This window comes from Microcebus murinus, chromosome 6, assembly GCF_040939455.1.
Source record: "Microcebus murinus isolate Inina chromosome 6, M.murinus_Inina_mat1.0, whole genome shotgun sequence".
Lineage (NCBI taxonomy): Eukaryota > Metazoa > Chordata > Mammalia > Primates > Cheirogaleidae > Microcebus > Microcebus murinus.
Window position 1 is genome coordinate 94,078,602 of NC_134109.1, and position 15,439 is coordinate 94,094,040.

The window sequence follows — 15,439 nt, forward strand, 5'->3', positions numbered from 1 at the left end:
GTAATATTCCATTACCTGATGTCCCAGTTTATCCGTTCACCTGCTAAGGACACCTTGGTTGCTTCCAAGTTTTGTCAGTTATGAATAAAGCTGCTATAAAACATCCATGAATAGATTTTTTGTGAGGACGTAAGTGTTCAGCTCATTTGGGCAAATACCAAGGAGCACAAATGCTGGGTCATATGGTAAGAGTATGTTTTTAGTTTTGTAAGCGACTGCCACACTGTCTTCCAAGGTAGCTGTACCATTTTGCATTTCCACAAATAATGAATGAATGAAAACACCAGCATTTGGTGTTTCAGTGTTTTGGATTTTGGCCATTTTAATAGGTATGTAGCGTTATCTCATTGTTATAGTTTGCAATTCCCTCATGACATTGTTTGGGCATTTAAAATTTTACTGTGCTGTGGTTTGGAAATGCAGTCAGGGAAAACCCAGGATGAATGGGGGACTACCTCACATGTTTCCCTTTTAAAGATTATAGCCCTGCATTGGTTGTTTTTTAGTGCCTGCAAATAATTGTTTTATGTATTTTATCTGGCTTTTGTAGTTTTTGCTGGGAGGGTAAATCTGATATTAGCTACTGTATCATGACAAAACCGGAATCCCAACAATCATTTATTAACATTTGATTAAATGTAGGAGAAGTGTTGGGTTCTGTAGAGTCAGAGTCAGAGTTGGGCATAAGACATGGTCCCTGCCCTCCAAAAGTTCATAATCTTACGTAGTGAGTCTCAAACTACTCCTGAGAAACACTGAAGCTAAATTGTGTTCTATCATTAAAATAGAAAAAGGAATGTCTTTCCCCAGCTTACTTACAGGAAGGTTTTGTTGCTGATTTTTTGTTAACCGCTGATTTCTATGGACTGGAATCTAGAAGTTATTGTGGAGAAGCTTTTGAAGTTTTACTTATCCTAAATTTAATACGTTAATATTTTATAATATTCTAAAGAACACATTAAGGACTTCTAATAAATATGCTACCTATGCAAGTTTTAGTCACATTGGACTAGTGTTGAGATATCTGATGAAATAATTCTTGTGGCTGTGGTAAATGCTGTAAAATAAAGTTCGGTGGAGTCACAGGGGGGCCGGCCGGCATGATTAGCTCTGCCTATAAAGTCAGGGAAGGTTCTCTGTAGCGGTTGACATTTGAATTGGGTCTTAGGATGTTTAATGTTATGCCTCATCTGTTACTGCATGGATTATATTTGGGGAGAGAAGAGAATTAAAATAAAGCATCCTGATGAACATTTAAATTAGGATATTTTTTGCAATTAATTATAGGCTTCTAATTCCTCATCTGAAATCAAAGATCTATTGGAACAGAAAAACAAGTTGACTGTAGAAGTGGCTGAGCTTCAGCAACAGCTTCAACTAGAAGTCAAGGTATCTGGTTTTTCCTTTATGCTATTTTATCCATTTCTGTCTTGGTTGATAAAGAATATTTTATGCCCATGAGGAATGGCTCAGGTGAAGGGAAGGGCCTCATTCACCTGAATGGCCTCAGGTGAAGGGAAAGCCATTTTCCAAAAGAAACATTCCTCTCATCACTGAGTACATTCCTCTGTGTTTGGCTGCTGCTATCTAAACAAATTTTATTTTTAAGTCACCACAGCGTTTACATAGTATAAGAAATGCTGCTGCATTCAGGCAGGCCAATAGGAAACGAAATGTGCATAAAACATATCCGAACTAAATAATAGACACAGCAGAATGAGGTTTAGCTGTGTCTGTGTTTTTTTTTTCCTTTTACACGATTACAGTTCATTCAATATAAATATTTAATACTCTTTCCAGTTACAAACTCCTGCGCCTTAACGATGTACTTTGATTAAGTTGTTTAATAACATGTAAGTGCAAAGACACGGCGTCCAGTGGAGACTGGAATGGGCTTCTGTGGGAGTAGGCGAACGACCAGCCGAGGTGCTTTAAAAATCACGCTGATTCACGTTACAGAATCAACAGAACATCAAAGAAGAGAGGGAGAGAATGAGAGCAAGCCTGGAGGCGCTCCGAGGCCAACACGACTCCAAGCTGGAAGAGAACTCCGAGTTGCAGCAGCGACTGGAGGAGAGCGAAGGGGAGCTCCGCAAGAGCCTGGAGGAGTGAGTTCTGGGCCCAGAGCCCGTTACCCCGCCTGGCTTCTCCTGTCGTCGGTAGCCAGAGCGCTTTTGCCCTTTTAACACTACCCAGCTTTCCAGATATTTGTAGAGGCTGCCCACCCTTCTTATCCTTGTAAAACCGTGAGGCTGGCAACGGGTGTAGACCGATGATAAGCAGAAAGGTTAATAATTATTAAAATTCCTTGTACACCTCGAAGGGTGTCTTACAAAGTTTCAGCCCTTGACGTGGATCTCATAGCAGGTAAGTGGGAAGCGGGGAACGCTGAGTGGTAATATCGAAAGATAGATTTCAAGGAGCCTGGGCCCAGCTTCTAAAAAGCAGGGGTCAGCCGGGCGCGGTGGCTCAAGAGGCCTGTAATCCTGGCACTCTGGGAGGCCGAGGAGGGAGGGTTGCTTGAGGTCAGGAGTTCGAGACCAGCCTGGGCAAGAGTGGGACTCTGTCTCTATTGAAAATGGAAGGAAAAAAAAAAATCATCCGGGCAACTAAAAATAGAAAAAGTTAGCCGGGCATGGTGACCACGCATCTGCAGTTCCAAGTAATTGGGAGGCTTAGGCAGGAGGATCGCTTGAGCCCAGGAGTTTGAGGTTGCTGTGAACTAGGTTGATGCCATAGCACTCTAGATGGGGCAACAAGAGTGAGACTCTGTCTCCAAAAAAAACAAAAAAAAACAAAAAAAAACAGAAGCCTGCAGTGGAAGGGTAAGCAGGAGTGAAATCTAGAGGGAAGTTCTCGAAAAATAGGGCGTTCAATTGCCCTTGTGATTGTGGTGTTGGAATTTTTGCTTTTAAAACATTCATAGAGGTTTCTTTGAGAAAGGTTAGTAAGGGAAAAAGTTAGAAAATTTAGAGTTGTGAGTTTGGTTTAGAGGAGAGTTTCACAACCTTTTTCTTGTCAGTGATAATTTTAGGGTTTGCAGTCCAGGTAGTCTTTGTCGCAACCGCTTAGTTCTGCCACTCTGTTGTGGACATGCCACTCACAAATGAATGAGCATGACTGTGTTCCAGGACAACTTGATTTGCAAAACCAGGCAGTGGGCTGAACTGGCCCAGAGTTCGTAATTTGCTGACTGTCCTTGTCTGGAAGACAGGGCTCGTGGAGGGTGGATGGGTGAGGTGGCTTTAGTGGAAAAAAAAAAATCAACAGTGTTGGTTTTTGTCATTTCTTCTTCTTCTTTGTCCAAATTCTAGCACCCTATGGTATCCTTTTGGGGATAAAACGTCCTATATAACCTCCTCCAGTTCATTGGTTGGAGTCCTCACTCGTCCTCTTGTTAGAGCGAGTTGGACCGAAGCTGTGAGTTCTTACCAGGTGTCTTTTCCGGTTGGCGATTCCTTGTTCAGTGCAGAACAGAGGGTGGGAGGCTCCTGGGGGCTTTAGACGACTCTGCTGAGGGTCTGAAATCAGACTGGATGAAGAAGAGCAGAGCCCAGGAGAGCCTCTCTGACGGGCTTTCCTCCCTGCCAGGCTGTTCCAGGTGAAGATGGAGCGGGAACAGCACCAGACCGAGATCCGCGACCTCCAGGACCAGCTCTCAGAGATGCACGACGAACTGGACAGCGCGAAGCGATCTGAGGACAGGGAGAAGGGGGCTCTGATCGAGGTGAGGGGCTGTGGGGGCAGGGGGCCAGCGAGGCCCACCTGCATGGGGAGGGAGGAGGGGTCAGGGGATTGAGTTACTACGAGCCATTTTCTGTTGTGTGCATTTGCCCCACCCGTGCCTGTGATTAGATTCTGTGAGTGTGTCGCATGTAGTTTTTAAACGTTGTCGTAGGAAAAATTTCAACCATACAGAAAAGGATAAAGAATACCACATTAACACCCATAGACCCCCAATGTAGATCCAACAGTTGTCAATATTTTGCCATATTTACTCTGTTTTTCTCATTTGTCCTTCCATTCATCCTTCTGTTATTTTTGTTGTTGTTTACTACTGAACCATTTCAAAGTCAATTACGCATAGCAGCATACCTCACTCCTAAGTTTTTTTTACATATTTCTTTGAAAAATTAGAGAATTTTCTTACCTAGCTGCAAGACCATTATCACACCTAAAAATTAATAATTTCTATAATAATAATTTTTTTTTGAGACAGAGTCTCGCTCTGTTGCCCAGGCTAGAGTGAGTGCCATGGCGTCAGCCTAGCTCACAGCAACCTCAAACTCCTGGGCTCAAGCGATCCTTTTGCCTCAGCCTCCTGAGTAGCTGGGACTACAGGCATGCGCCACCATGCCCGGCTAATTTTTTCTATATATGTTACTTGGCCAATTAATTTCTTTATATTTATAGTAGAGACAGGGTCTCACTCTTGCTCAGGCTGGTTTCGAACTCCTGAGCTCAAGCAATCCGCCCGCCTCGGCCTCCCAGAGTGCTAGGATTACAGGCGTGAGCCACCGCGCCCGGCCAATAATAATTCTTATACTCAGTTCTTATTCGGAATTTCCCAGTTTTCTGGCTCCCCCCGCCCTGTGTATTTATTAGTTGATTTTTTTTCTCCCCAAGCCAGGATCCAATCAGGAATGGCACAGTGCTGTCATTGTTCCCTCTCTGAGTTCATTTAGCATAGTATGTACCCCCATCCCATTTCATGCTCCTTTTCCCACCCCACCGACCTTCTGACGAGACCGGAACAGGGCCGCACATTCTGGGTTTATCTGATTGTTCCCTTATGGTGTCCACTAACTAGTTCTACTATTCCCTGTAATTCTAGTAAATTGGAAATTAGATCTAAACACTAATAGATTCGAGGTAAACTTTGGACAAAACTAGTTTGTAAGTATGCTGTTTATGGAAAAACATTTTAGAGACATGACGATTATATTATTGCTCAAGCAGCAAGCACTTACTGCAGGTTAAGTTTTACTTGTTTAAGGCTCCCACGTGACCATAAGCTCCATAAATGCAGAGTTGGCTCAGTGCTTGTATGTGCAGGGGCTATCGCAATGCCTGGGAGGTGTAGCAGTCGGGAAATATTTGGTGGACTATTGAATGGATCAAGGATGAGTCAATGAATAAAGGAAAATACTCGACTTGCTGTATACCCAGGCTGCCTGTCTGGTTTCTGCCCATAAGAGTCACTGAATATTTCACTCTTATTAATCTATGAGTCAGTGGATAAGCTGGACTCTTTCCTCTCTGCTTAGCATTTGTTAACTATGATGGGGTTTTTCATAGACTGTTACTATCTGGTCCCTGAATCCGGTTATATCCTGTTGAGATGTCACGTACACATGTGTGAAATGTTTAGAAAGCAAGAATGTTGGTTTTGAACATCATTTTTTGTTGTTGTTAGAAATAAATATAATCGAGGGTCAGAAAAAGAACTTTTATCTCTTGTACCTGTTTAGATGTTTGATATACTTGCTATAACATTATCAACACCTGTATTTTGGGAATAGTTTTGAAATTTATTTCTTTATATGCTTTGGTTTATGGGAACAGCCTGAAAAATACATGATACACCATTTAAAAGAAAGCTAAAAAAAAAAAAAGTCAAAAAATAAAGGTACTTTGCTAGTTTTAATTTTTTACTTCATCCCCTTAGGCTTAAGTGTTTTCTTTGTCCCTTGTTTGGGGTTGGAAGCTTCTGGCTCTTACATCTCTGGGGCTCTCTTTAAGTCTCAGTTGTGTAAAGTATTTTCTCACTCCCTTCCTCCTTTAGTTTTTTTTTTTTTTTTTTTGTGAGACAGAGTCTTGCTTTGTTGCCCAGGCTAGAGTGAGTGCCATGGCGGCAGCGTAGCTCACAGCAACCTCAGAGTCCTGGGCTCAAGCAATCCTTCTGCCTCAGCCTCCCAAGTAGCTGGGACTACAGGCATGCGCCACCATGCCCGGCTAATTTTTTCTATATATATTAGTTGGCCAATTAATTTCTTTCTATTTATAGTAGAGGCGGGGTCTTGCTCTTGCTCAAGCTGGCTTCGAACTCCTGACCTTGAGCAATCCGCCCGCCTCGGCCTCCCAGAGTGCTAGGATTACAGGCGTGAGCCACCTCGCCCAGCCCTCCTTTAGTTTTGAAATAATTGCCCAGGAAGGATTTTAGTTCCTGCTTTTTAGAACTTCGCCTCTCTCTTCCCCAGGACTTGGGCAGAGCTGAGAGGAGAGTGTGGCAACCTAGCATGGGAGTTCTCATGAATTCGATTTTTACATGGGCAGAGTAGAGCACTTTGCTCTTCTGCCCACATGACCCTCTTTGTCCCTCTTTAGACCTTTTCTCCTGAGAAAGCCTAAGCCTGTTCTTTTTTAGTATTTCTCTTTTTATCAAACGATTCCTTAAAAACCACCCTGTTCTTGGAATTACGCCGCTTCTCATGACTCTGCCTTCTCTTAGGGCTCAGAGTTGCAAAGACAAGGTACATTAGAATGGGGCTTTGAAAATGATTGTATTTATCACAGAAATAATATTAAAGCAATATAAAATGAAATTTTAAAATGAGGACACACACACATTTTCCTAATGCCTGAAAAACCATTTTTATTTCTGGGCTGGGTGCGGTGGCTCACGCCTGTAATCCTAGCACTCTGGGAGGCCGAGGTGGGTGGATTGCTAGAGGTCAGGAGTTTGAAACCAGCCTGAGCAAGAGCGAGACCCTTTCTCTACTATAGAAAATAGAAAGAAATTAATTGGCCAACTAATATATACAAAAAATTAGCCAGGCATGGTGGCGCACGCCTGTAGTCCCAGCTACTCGGGAGGCTGAGGCAGGAGGATTGCTTGAGCCCAGGAGTTGGAGGTTGCTGTGAGCTAGGCTGATGCCACAGCACTCACTCTAGCCTAGGAAACAAAGCGAGACTCTGACTCAAAAAAAAAAAAAAACCCAAAAAACAACCATTTTTATTTCTGTATTTTCTGTTTGCCGCCCTATGCATTGATGGGGTTTTTTTTTTTTTTTTGAGACAGAGTCTCGCTTTGTTGCCCAGGCTAGAGTGAGTGCCGTGGCATCAGCCTAGCTCACAGCAACCTCAAACTCCTGGGCTCAAGCAATCCTTCTGCCTCAGCCTCCCGAGTAGCTGGGACTACAGGTATGCGCCACCACGCCCGGCTAATTTTATATATATATTAGTTGGCCAATTAATTTCTTTCTATTTATAGTAGAGACGGGGTCTTGCTCTTGCTCAGGCTGGTTTCGAACTCCTGACCTCGAGCAATCCGCCCGCCTCGGCCTCCCAGAGTGCTAGGATTACAGGCTTGAGCCACCTCGCCCGGCCCATCGATGGGTTTTATCCACCCATTTATAAGTGGTACGGGGACAAAATCATAGTGTCTTTACAGTCTGTTACCTGCTATTAAAAGTTGATATGTCAGAAAAATTTTTCCTTATTATGCTTTATAGTCTTCATCTTTCTTTTTTTTTTTAAGGAGATAAACCGTAATATATTTAACCATTTTGGTATATTTGTTTCTCTTTTTTTGAAATTATGAACAAATGTGAACATTTTTTACATATAAATTTTTACTACTTTAAAAAAATTTCTTAAAGATAAGTTCCCAGAAATGTCACTGAGCAGCTTATGGCTTTTAATAAAAGAGTAGCTTCACAAAACAAATTTGAGTAGAAGATGTGACTTTGTCATATTCTGTGATTCCTTGTGTGGACATTTTATTGGTTCTAAAAGGGAAAGATGTTACTTTAGTCCTTGGGAATCTCTTGAGTTACTGATTTCCCCCTAGTAACTGAAACTTGTTAGTTGTTAGTTTCCCTTTCCCTGATACCCTCTGTCCTTCTAGATTCTCTATGTTAACTAACACACTTGACCTTGCACTATTTTTGTACCTATCTCTTTCTTCTACTAGCTAGTTAATTCAAGACATATCATCTTTGCTTCTTCCCCCATTTTATGCTTAGCACAGTGCCAAGCAACAGAGCAAAGGACTAAATACTTTTTAGTATTAAAATTATTTTTAAAATGTCACCATTTTGAAAAAGGAGTAATTCAAAAATGAAGTGCAGGCCGGGCGTGGTGGCTCACGCCTGTAATCCTAGCACTTTGGGAGGCCGAGGTGGGCGGATTGCTCAAGGTCAGGAGTTCGAAACCAGCCTGAGAGAGACCCCGTCTCTACTAAAAATAGAAATAAATTAATTGACCAACTAAAAATATATATACAAAAAAGTAGCCGGGCATGGTGGCACATGCCTGTAGTCCCAGCTACTCGGGAGGCTGAGGCAGGAGGATTGCTTGAGCCAGGAGTTTGAGGTTGCTGTGAGCTAGGCTGATGCCACGGCACTCACTCTAGCCTGGGCAACAAAGTGAGACTCTGTCTCAAAAAAAAAAAAAAAAAAAAAAAAAAAAATGAAGTGCATATGTCTTTGCCCCTTTAAATACACTCTGCTGTGCATATATTAAAAGTATAGCACTATTAATCAAATTATTAATAAATTAATTATCAGATCAATAAACTAATTATCATTAATAAACTAATTATTTATTATCATAAATCAAACTAATTAAATAGTTTCCTTTTCTTTTTTTTGCCATTGGTAAATAGGATAAGGACGTGAGCCTCAGTTTTGATGATGTGTGTTGAGTGGATAATGAGAGATACCAGAACACGACACAGCATGTATTTTCTTAAGAACATTCCTGATATTGCTGTCTTTCTGGTGAATGGCTCCTTTCTTATAACAGGAACTATATCATTTACTGCTGCCTTTCTGCAGGATGAGTTAGGGCACAATTAGCTTCTCTCTGCCCAAGTGGGTTTCTTTCCCTCCAGAAAAATCATCCTCTGTTTTTATCAGCTTCCTTTGGTGTGTCAGCAACATTTAAAACGTGATCCATGGTTTCTACATCACTAATAAAATAGACCCTATCTCCTGTCACTTTCAATTTATTCTTCATATCTTAATAAAAAGTGGCCTGGGGGGAGTTGATAAAAGATTATAGTTGTGGCCAAATTTACTGTGGCGTCTGGCTTAGAACAGACCCTTTGTTTGTTTGTTTGAGACAGAGTCTCACTTTGTTGCCTGGGCTAGAGTGAGTGCCATGGCATCAGCCTAGCTCACAGCAACCTCAAACTCCTGGGCTTAAGCAATCCTCCTGCCTCAGCCTCCCGAGTTGCTGGGACTACAGGCACGAGCCACCATGCCTGGCTAATTTTATATATATATATATATATATATATATATATATATATATATATATATATATATATATATATATATTAGTTGGCCAATTAATTTCTTTCCATTTTTATAGTAGAGACGGGGTCTCGCTCAGGCTGGTTTTGAACTCCTGACCTTGAGCAATCCGCCCGCCTCGGCCTCCCAGAGTGCTAGGATTACAAGCGTGAGCCACCGCGCCCGGCCTGGATATATATTTTTAATTGGTCACTTAATTTCTTTTCTATTTTTAGTAGAGATGGGGTCTTTCTCTTGCTCAGGCTGGTTTCGAACTTCTGACCTTGAGCGATCCTCCTGCCTTGGCCTCCCAGAGAGCTAGGATTACATGCTTGAGCCACGGTGCCCAGCCTAGAACAGGCTCTTAAACTCCATGAACGTTAAACACTCCAGCTTTTGAATGTTTGAAAAAGGTTAAAGGCCCAAGTTTTGTAAAACCTGCAGGACAGACCAGATTTTTCATGAAATCTCTGTTAACATTTCACATTGCGTTAAATAACATCAGATTCCTGTTTGCAATTGGTAAAGTTAAGAGAGAATAAAATAGTTAAAAAAAGAAATGAAGGAAAGGAAGAAATAGTAGAAAATACTTTGTTTTCTTAGGATGAGCCATATAATTGACCAACAATAGGATGACTTTGTTATTCTTTTTTATTTTTGAGACAGAATCTCGCTTTCTTGCCCAGGCTAGAGTGAGTGCTGTGGTGGCAGCCTAGCTTACAGCAACCTCACACTCCTGGGCTCAAGCAATCCTGCTGCCTCAGCCTCCCGAGTAGCTGGGACTACAGGCATGCGCCACCATGCCCGGCTAATTTTTTCTGTATCTATTAGTTGGCCAATTAATTTCTTTCTATTTATAGTAGAGACGGGGTCTCACTCTTGCTCAGGCTGGTTTCGAACTCCTGACCTTGAGCAATCCACCTGCCTCGGCCTCCCAGAGTGCTAGGATTACAGGCATGAGCCACTGGGCCCGGCCGACTTTGTTGTTATTCTTAGTTAAATTGAGGATTTTGAAATTTTTTTAAAACTCAAATTGCAAAAATGATCGTAGAACAAATTTTCAGCTCCTTTGTCCCTTTGTTTTGAGGGTGACGAGTCAACGTGAGACAGCTCTCAAGTTGCCAGGATACTGGCATTCGTTTTCTAATTATCAGATGTGTCCTTTGATGGGAGCCCGAGGTGCTGAGATAAGGACTTCACTCCAACGTAGTCGGGCGGTGGTTTATTCCTGGCTCTTGCCAAGATGCGTGTACTTCAGTCACGCTGAAATACCCAGGTTATAAAACTGCAGTGATCTGAGGATGGACTGTGCTTAGAAGTTGGGTCTCCACAACTTCTTTTGTAGTGATGTTACTGAACATTCTGCAAATTTCAATTTAAACAGCAACTAAAAATATCATGGTTCTTACTCAGCTGTGTGATGCTTCCTAGGCAGTCCTTATGGGAAAAAAATTACAGAGTTTGATATAAAACCTTATAGTTTTGATGGAAAACCTTTCACCCTGTCAGTGAGCTTGGGCCAGAGATAGGGACCCTATAGAACTTTCTCGAAGTGTGAATGCAGATGAGGGCCTGGGGCAGTGTCTTCCTCGTTGTTGATGTGGAGCACCTGTCAAGAGGTGGCAGGTGACACAGAGCTTTCTGTGGGCAAATAAGTTGCCACTCGGGACACTCTGGTGCCTGTCAGAAAAGGTCCCCGCCCGTGCTGTGGGAGCAGCCACCTGCTGCTGCTGGTAAGAGCCAGTCCCGGGCTGTATACTTCCTTTTGCTCTCAGCTTTCCTTCTTTCTTGTCTTTTCAGGCTCTGGTTAGGTTTCTTTGCTTTAGTTTAAAAAAGTGGACCTCCTTCCAGGTACTTCCAGCCATACAGTGCTCCGTTCCGTTTGCATCTAGCAGGCGGTTGCAGTGTAATTATTATTTGCTCTTCAGCCTTCACGCATGTGTGTGGTTTTGAGGTCAGGTGTGTGGTGACCGTATGGTGAAAAGACGGAGGGTGTTGGGATCCGATCTGGGCCCCAGTCTTGGCTCTACTGCTTGGAAGCTGTGTGATCATCTTAGGCATGTTAGCCTCTCAGAGCTCTGACTTCTTTTCATTTATGAACGAGAATAATATTATTCATCTTTTCGAATATTCACCAAATATTCACGAATATTTTTTGGAAATGCTTAGAGCAATTCTTGTTATGCATTAAGTGCCAAACACAGTCAGCCTTTCTACTTCCCCTGGTCCCGACACACACACATTTACGCACTTGTTTTTTATCTCTTGGCTACTTGTTCCATCTAGGCAGTAATTCTGAATGCCGAAAGGTTTTAAAAGCACCGATTCTAAATAGCCAACATTTTCCCTTGTTTTCTTTCTCACTGGGGTCTACAGAGAGGCATGTTCACCCCTCTGGATGTTTACTTATATTTTGAAGTTTATGTATTTTTTCCCTCCCTTCTTGTTGCAATTAAACTTGGGGTGGTGGAGTGAAGTTTCTGAAACCTCGTGTACCTTTTGGTCTCCACTCTGGAAAACTTCAGGCGCTCCTAAGCGACACGGCGAGGTGTAATCTGATTGGATTTGCGCGCCACGGTCCACTTAGGCAATAGCCCCAGCCACAGATAACAGCATGTCGGTGTAGAATGGACCCTAAAAACCTCACTTCTTGACATGCATTGGCGGCAGTACACGAAAGGCAACACAAAACACAGATATATCCTGGAAAAGATAAGTGTGCGAAGAGGAACTATCTTATCGTGAAAACAATTGAGAAATGTGGGAGAGTAAAAGCAGGAAACAGGGGTCAGAATCAAGGGAAGACGCTGGCGGGAGGCTCCAGGAAGCCTTAAAGGGGTAGCCGGTAGCAGCAGTGGGGGGGGGGGGAGGCTCTGATCCTCCCTGGGGAGAGGCTGGGCAGGGGTAGCAGTGTGTCCCCGTCGATAAATAGCAGGACATGATGCATTTTCGCAAAATCTCTGTGTTTGCTGCTTTGAAAGAGCCAGAGCTTCCTTTGTTACCTGGATGGGCCTCTTGCTGTTTCATTCGAGCTCGCTGATGCCTGCTAGTGAGATTTTTGATGGGGAAGGTCTTGGTCTATGCAGTGCAGCTCCACCCTGGGATTGTAGACGTTCCCTGGTTCAATGGAGGTGCATGTCCTATAGAAAAAGAGATTTCATTGTCAGTTATTCTTAAATCAACACAAATGTTTTCATCCCTTCTTCAGCGACACCATTCTTGAATGGAAACTAGCTTACCTCCTCCGAGGCCCCGGGTCCCTAAGTGGCAGCCATTCTTCCGCTTCCCCGGGATCTCCAAAAGAAGAGGATTTGTTCTTATTCAGAAGCCACAAGTGAAGGAATATGGTAGTTTAGAATGCTGACATCTCCAGACTCCTGCTGTTCTGCACATGCTAACTTATTTACATCCAGAACAGACAAGCGCTCTCAATGTCATTGATTAATATCATGATCAATATCATTGATCCATGCATCAAACACATGAATCAGAGCTATATCCTCCTTTCAAGAGGCTGACAGTCTAGTAGGGGAGATAAGAAGAATGATCGAAATATATAGAATGCAAGATACAAATGTTAAATGCTGTGAGAAGAGTGGCTAAAATGAGATGGGTATTCAGGAAGGGACCTCAAGGAAGACTTCTTGGAGGAGGCGTATTGTTTCTGAGTCTTCAAAGAACTTCTGAAAGGCAGGGCCAGGAGGGCCTGAGAGGGGGGAGAAGGCCACTCCAGGCAGAGGATGCTGAGTGGATGTTGTCATAGAGGCTGCAGGGAGCATTCAGGTTGGCTGCACAGGAGGTGAGGAGGGCCCAACCCAGGGAAGTGAGGAAAAGGTTCTACGATTTCTCAGAACTTTTCGGTTGTGAGGGGCGTGGGTGAGAGAAGTCCAAGTTGTTGCCAAGTTTCTGATCGTAGGTGCTTAGGGGGCAGGTAGTGCTGTTGACAGGAATAATGAACAAAGGGAGAGGAAAGGAAGGAATTCACTGCAGAATTCACTTAAAAGTGTCATCCTACCGAGTCCGAGGTTCCTGCGGGAAATCCAGGTGGATTCGTGTGGGGGGTCATTGAATGTTAGCGCAGGTCTGAACTCAGAGAAAGGCTGGACGTAAAGGTTTGGGAGTCTGTTACATAGAATTAGTAGTTGGAGAAAAATAGAGGAGTCTGCCGAAAGAGAATAAAGAATGCTGAGTTGCATTCTTGGGGATCATTGTAGCTTTTAGGAAGAGGGAGAGAAAAGCCAGAAAAGATTATCACAGAAAAAGTGGCCTGTCGGAGAAAACGGGAGAGTGTGTCGTCTTTATATTAAAAGGAAGAAGAGACTCTTAAGGAGATGGGCAGAGAGGATCAAAGAGGGCTCAGGAACGTTGAGGACTGAGAAAGGGCCCCTGGTTGTGGCGACTCGGAGGTCACAATGACCTTGGAGAGGGAGCTGTCTTAGTAGAGTAGGGACATAAAGATAGCAAGAGGTTAAGGAGTAAATACGTAGTGACGAAGTCAAGACAGTGAACCTAAGCTGGCGCGCATGCCTGTGGTCCCCGCCACTCAGGAGGCCGAGGTGGGAGGATCGCTTGAGCCTGGGAGTTGGAGGCTGCAGTGAGCTGTGATCATTCCTGTGAATGGCCTTTGTACTCTAGCCTGGGCAACGTAGCAAGTCCTCATCTCTAAACAAATAAGCAAAAGAAAATTTAAAAACGAAGGCTTTAGTGCCCACGTAAAAGAAAAATCACGCTTTCAAAAAGTTTGGTGGTAACGCTTACAGGGGAGCCAAGATTGAAGAAAACAGAAAAGACCCAAATGGCAGCGAGAGGAATTGACGGGTGGAGTGGAGACTGGGAGTGGGCCGGCAGGGGCGGTGACCCGGGTGGGGAGAGGGCCGGAGCGCAGCGTGGAGGTGGGAGGAAGATGAGGGCTCTGCTGGACAGCCCAGGCCTCCACCAAGTCTGCAGGTGGGGGTGAGCCCTGGGCTGCTGGGGCCCCAGGAAAGTCTCGGGCAAAGGTGTTGAAGTGGGGGGAATGCTGAGCCTTTGGCAGGACACACTTGGGTTCAGGCAAAGTGATTTGCAGTGGAACTTGTTGCCCCAGTTTTGTAAGACTTTCCTTATGAACTCTTGGCAGTTGAGGAGGAGAAAAGGTGAATATTGTGCTCTGCTCAGATGGACAAATGAGATAGGGGGAAAATGCGCCAAGTCTTCCTGAGCTCGAGGAGCGTGGATTGGGGTTTGCCCGCACGCAGGGGCAGGAAGCAAGTAGGGCCAGCGAGTCAGCGTGTCCCCCGGGAAGCAGCAGCAGGTGCAGGGCAACAGCAAGGGTGACAGACCGTTACGTAGAAATGAGACGAGATGGTTCCCCCCAAGGCAGTGACAGTTACGTCCGTTTCCCTTTTTCCCCCTCACATTCAATGGCATCTCCAAGAAGCCAAGACAGACATATCCAAGGGGATGATGGTCTCTGAGAGGTGCAGGGGGGAGAGGAAGAGATGGTCTGCACAGGTGTGTGGGCCGAGGAAGGAAGAGCAGCGGGGACAGGGGAGGTGGCCGTACATCGGGCGGCCGCTCTGGAGGGGAGATGTTTAATCTTCGCCTCCCTTCTTCATGTTTCCCGCGATAGGAGCTCTTACAGGCGAAGCAGGATCTTCGAGACCTGCTGATCGCCAAGGAGGAGCAAGAAGACCTCTTGAGGAAGCGGGAGCGCGAACTCACTGCCCTGAAGGGAGCCCTGAAAGAGGAGGTGTCCAGCCACGATCGCGAGATGGACAAACTGAAGGAGCAGTACGACGCGGAGCTGCAGGTCCTGAGGGAGAGCGTGGAGGAAGCCACCAAGGTGAGCACGGGGGAGACTCCGGCCTGGGGCAGGCGAGAGGGTAGGACCACCTCTCCCACCCTGTTGCTGGGTGTCTTCCTTCCTTTTAGTCGCAGAGTGAAACTCACTTTCATCCAGTCATGGAAACAGAGCTTGTTCACGAGGAATGAGCTCAGTGGTTCTGCCGTAGACTTTCAAAGTCTGTAGACTTCAACATAGTTAAAGACGTTGGTTGCATCCATGGCAGGACGGGAGATTTAGCGGCCCTCGAACGAATTTTTGAAGTTCTGCAGCCCCTTGCAGTGAGGAGCTGCGCTCTCTCAGGCATTCCTAAAGGTCACAGGCTTAAGGCATCGTGTGACTTTGCTGATGGGGAGAGTTGCAGACCGGATGCAGATTT

At 44.5% G+C, this 15,439-nt stretch overlaps 1 protein-coding gene across 2 annotated transcripts in view; it reads left to right on the forward strand.

Moving 5' to 3' along the window:
- Window positions 1-15,439, forward strand: part of CGNL1 (cingulin like 1) — a 168,339-nt gene that overhangs the window by 68,817 nt on the left and 84,083 nt on the right. For both annotated transcript variants that reach the window (XM_012783044.3, XM_076004409.1), the window contains exons 5-8: window positions 1,288-1,389; window positions 1,960-2,108; window positions 3,592-3,727; window positions 14,848-15,060. In XM_012783044.3, coding sequence (XP_012638498.2) covers window positions 1,288-1,389; window positions 1,960-2,108; window positions 3,592-3,727; window positions 14,848-15,060 — 600 coding nt within the window. The remainder of the gene's footprint in view (window positions 1-1,287; window positions 1,390-1,959; window positions 2,109-3,591; window positions 3,728-14,847; window positions 15,061-15,439) is intronic.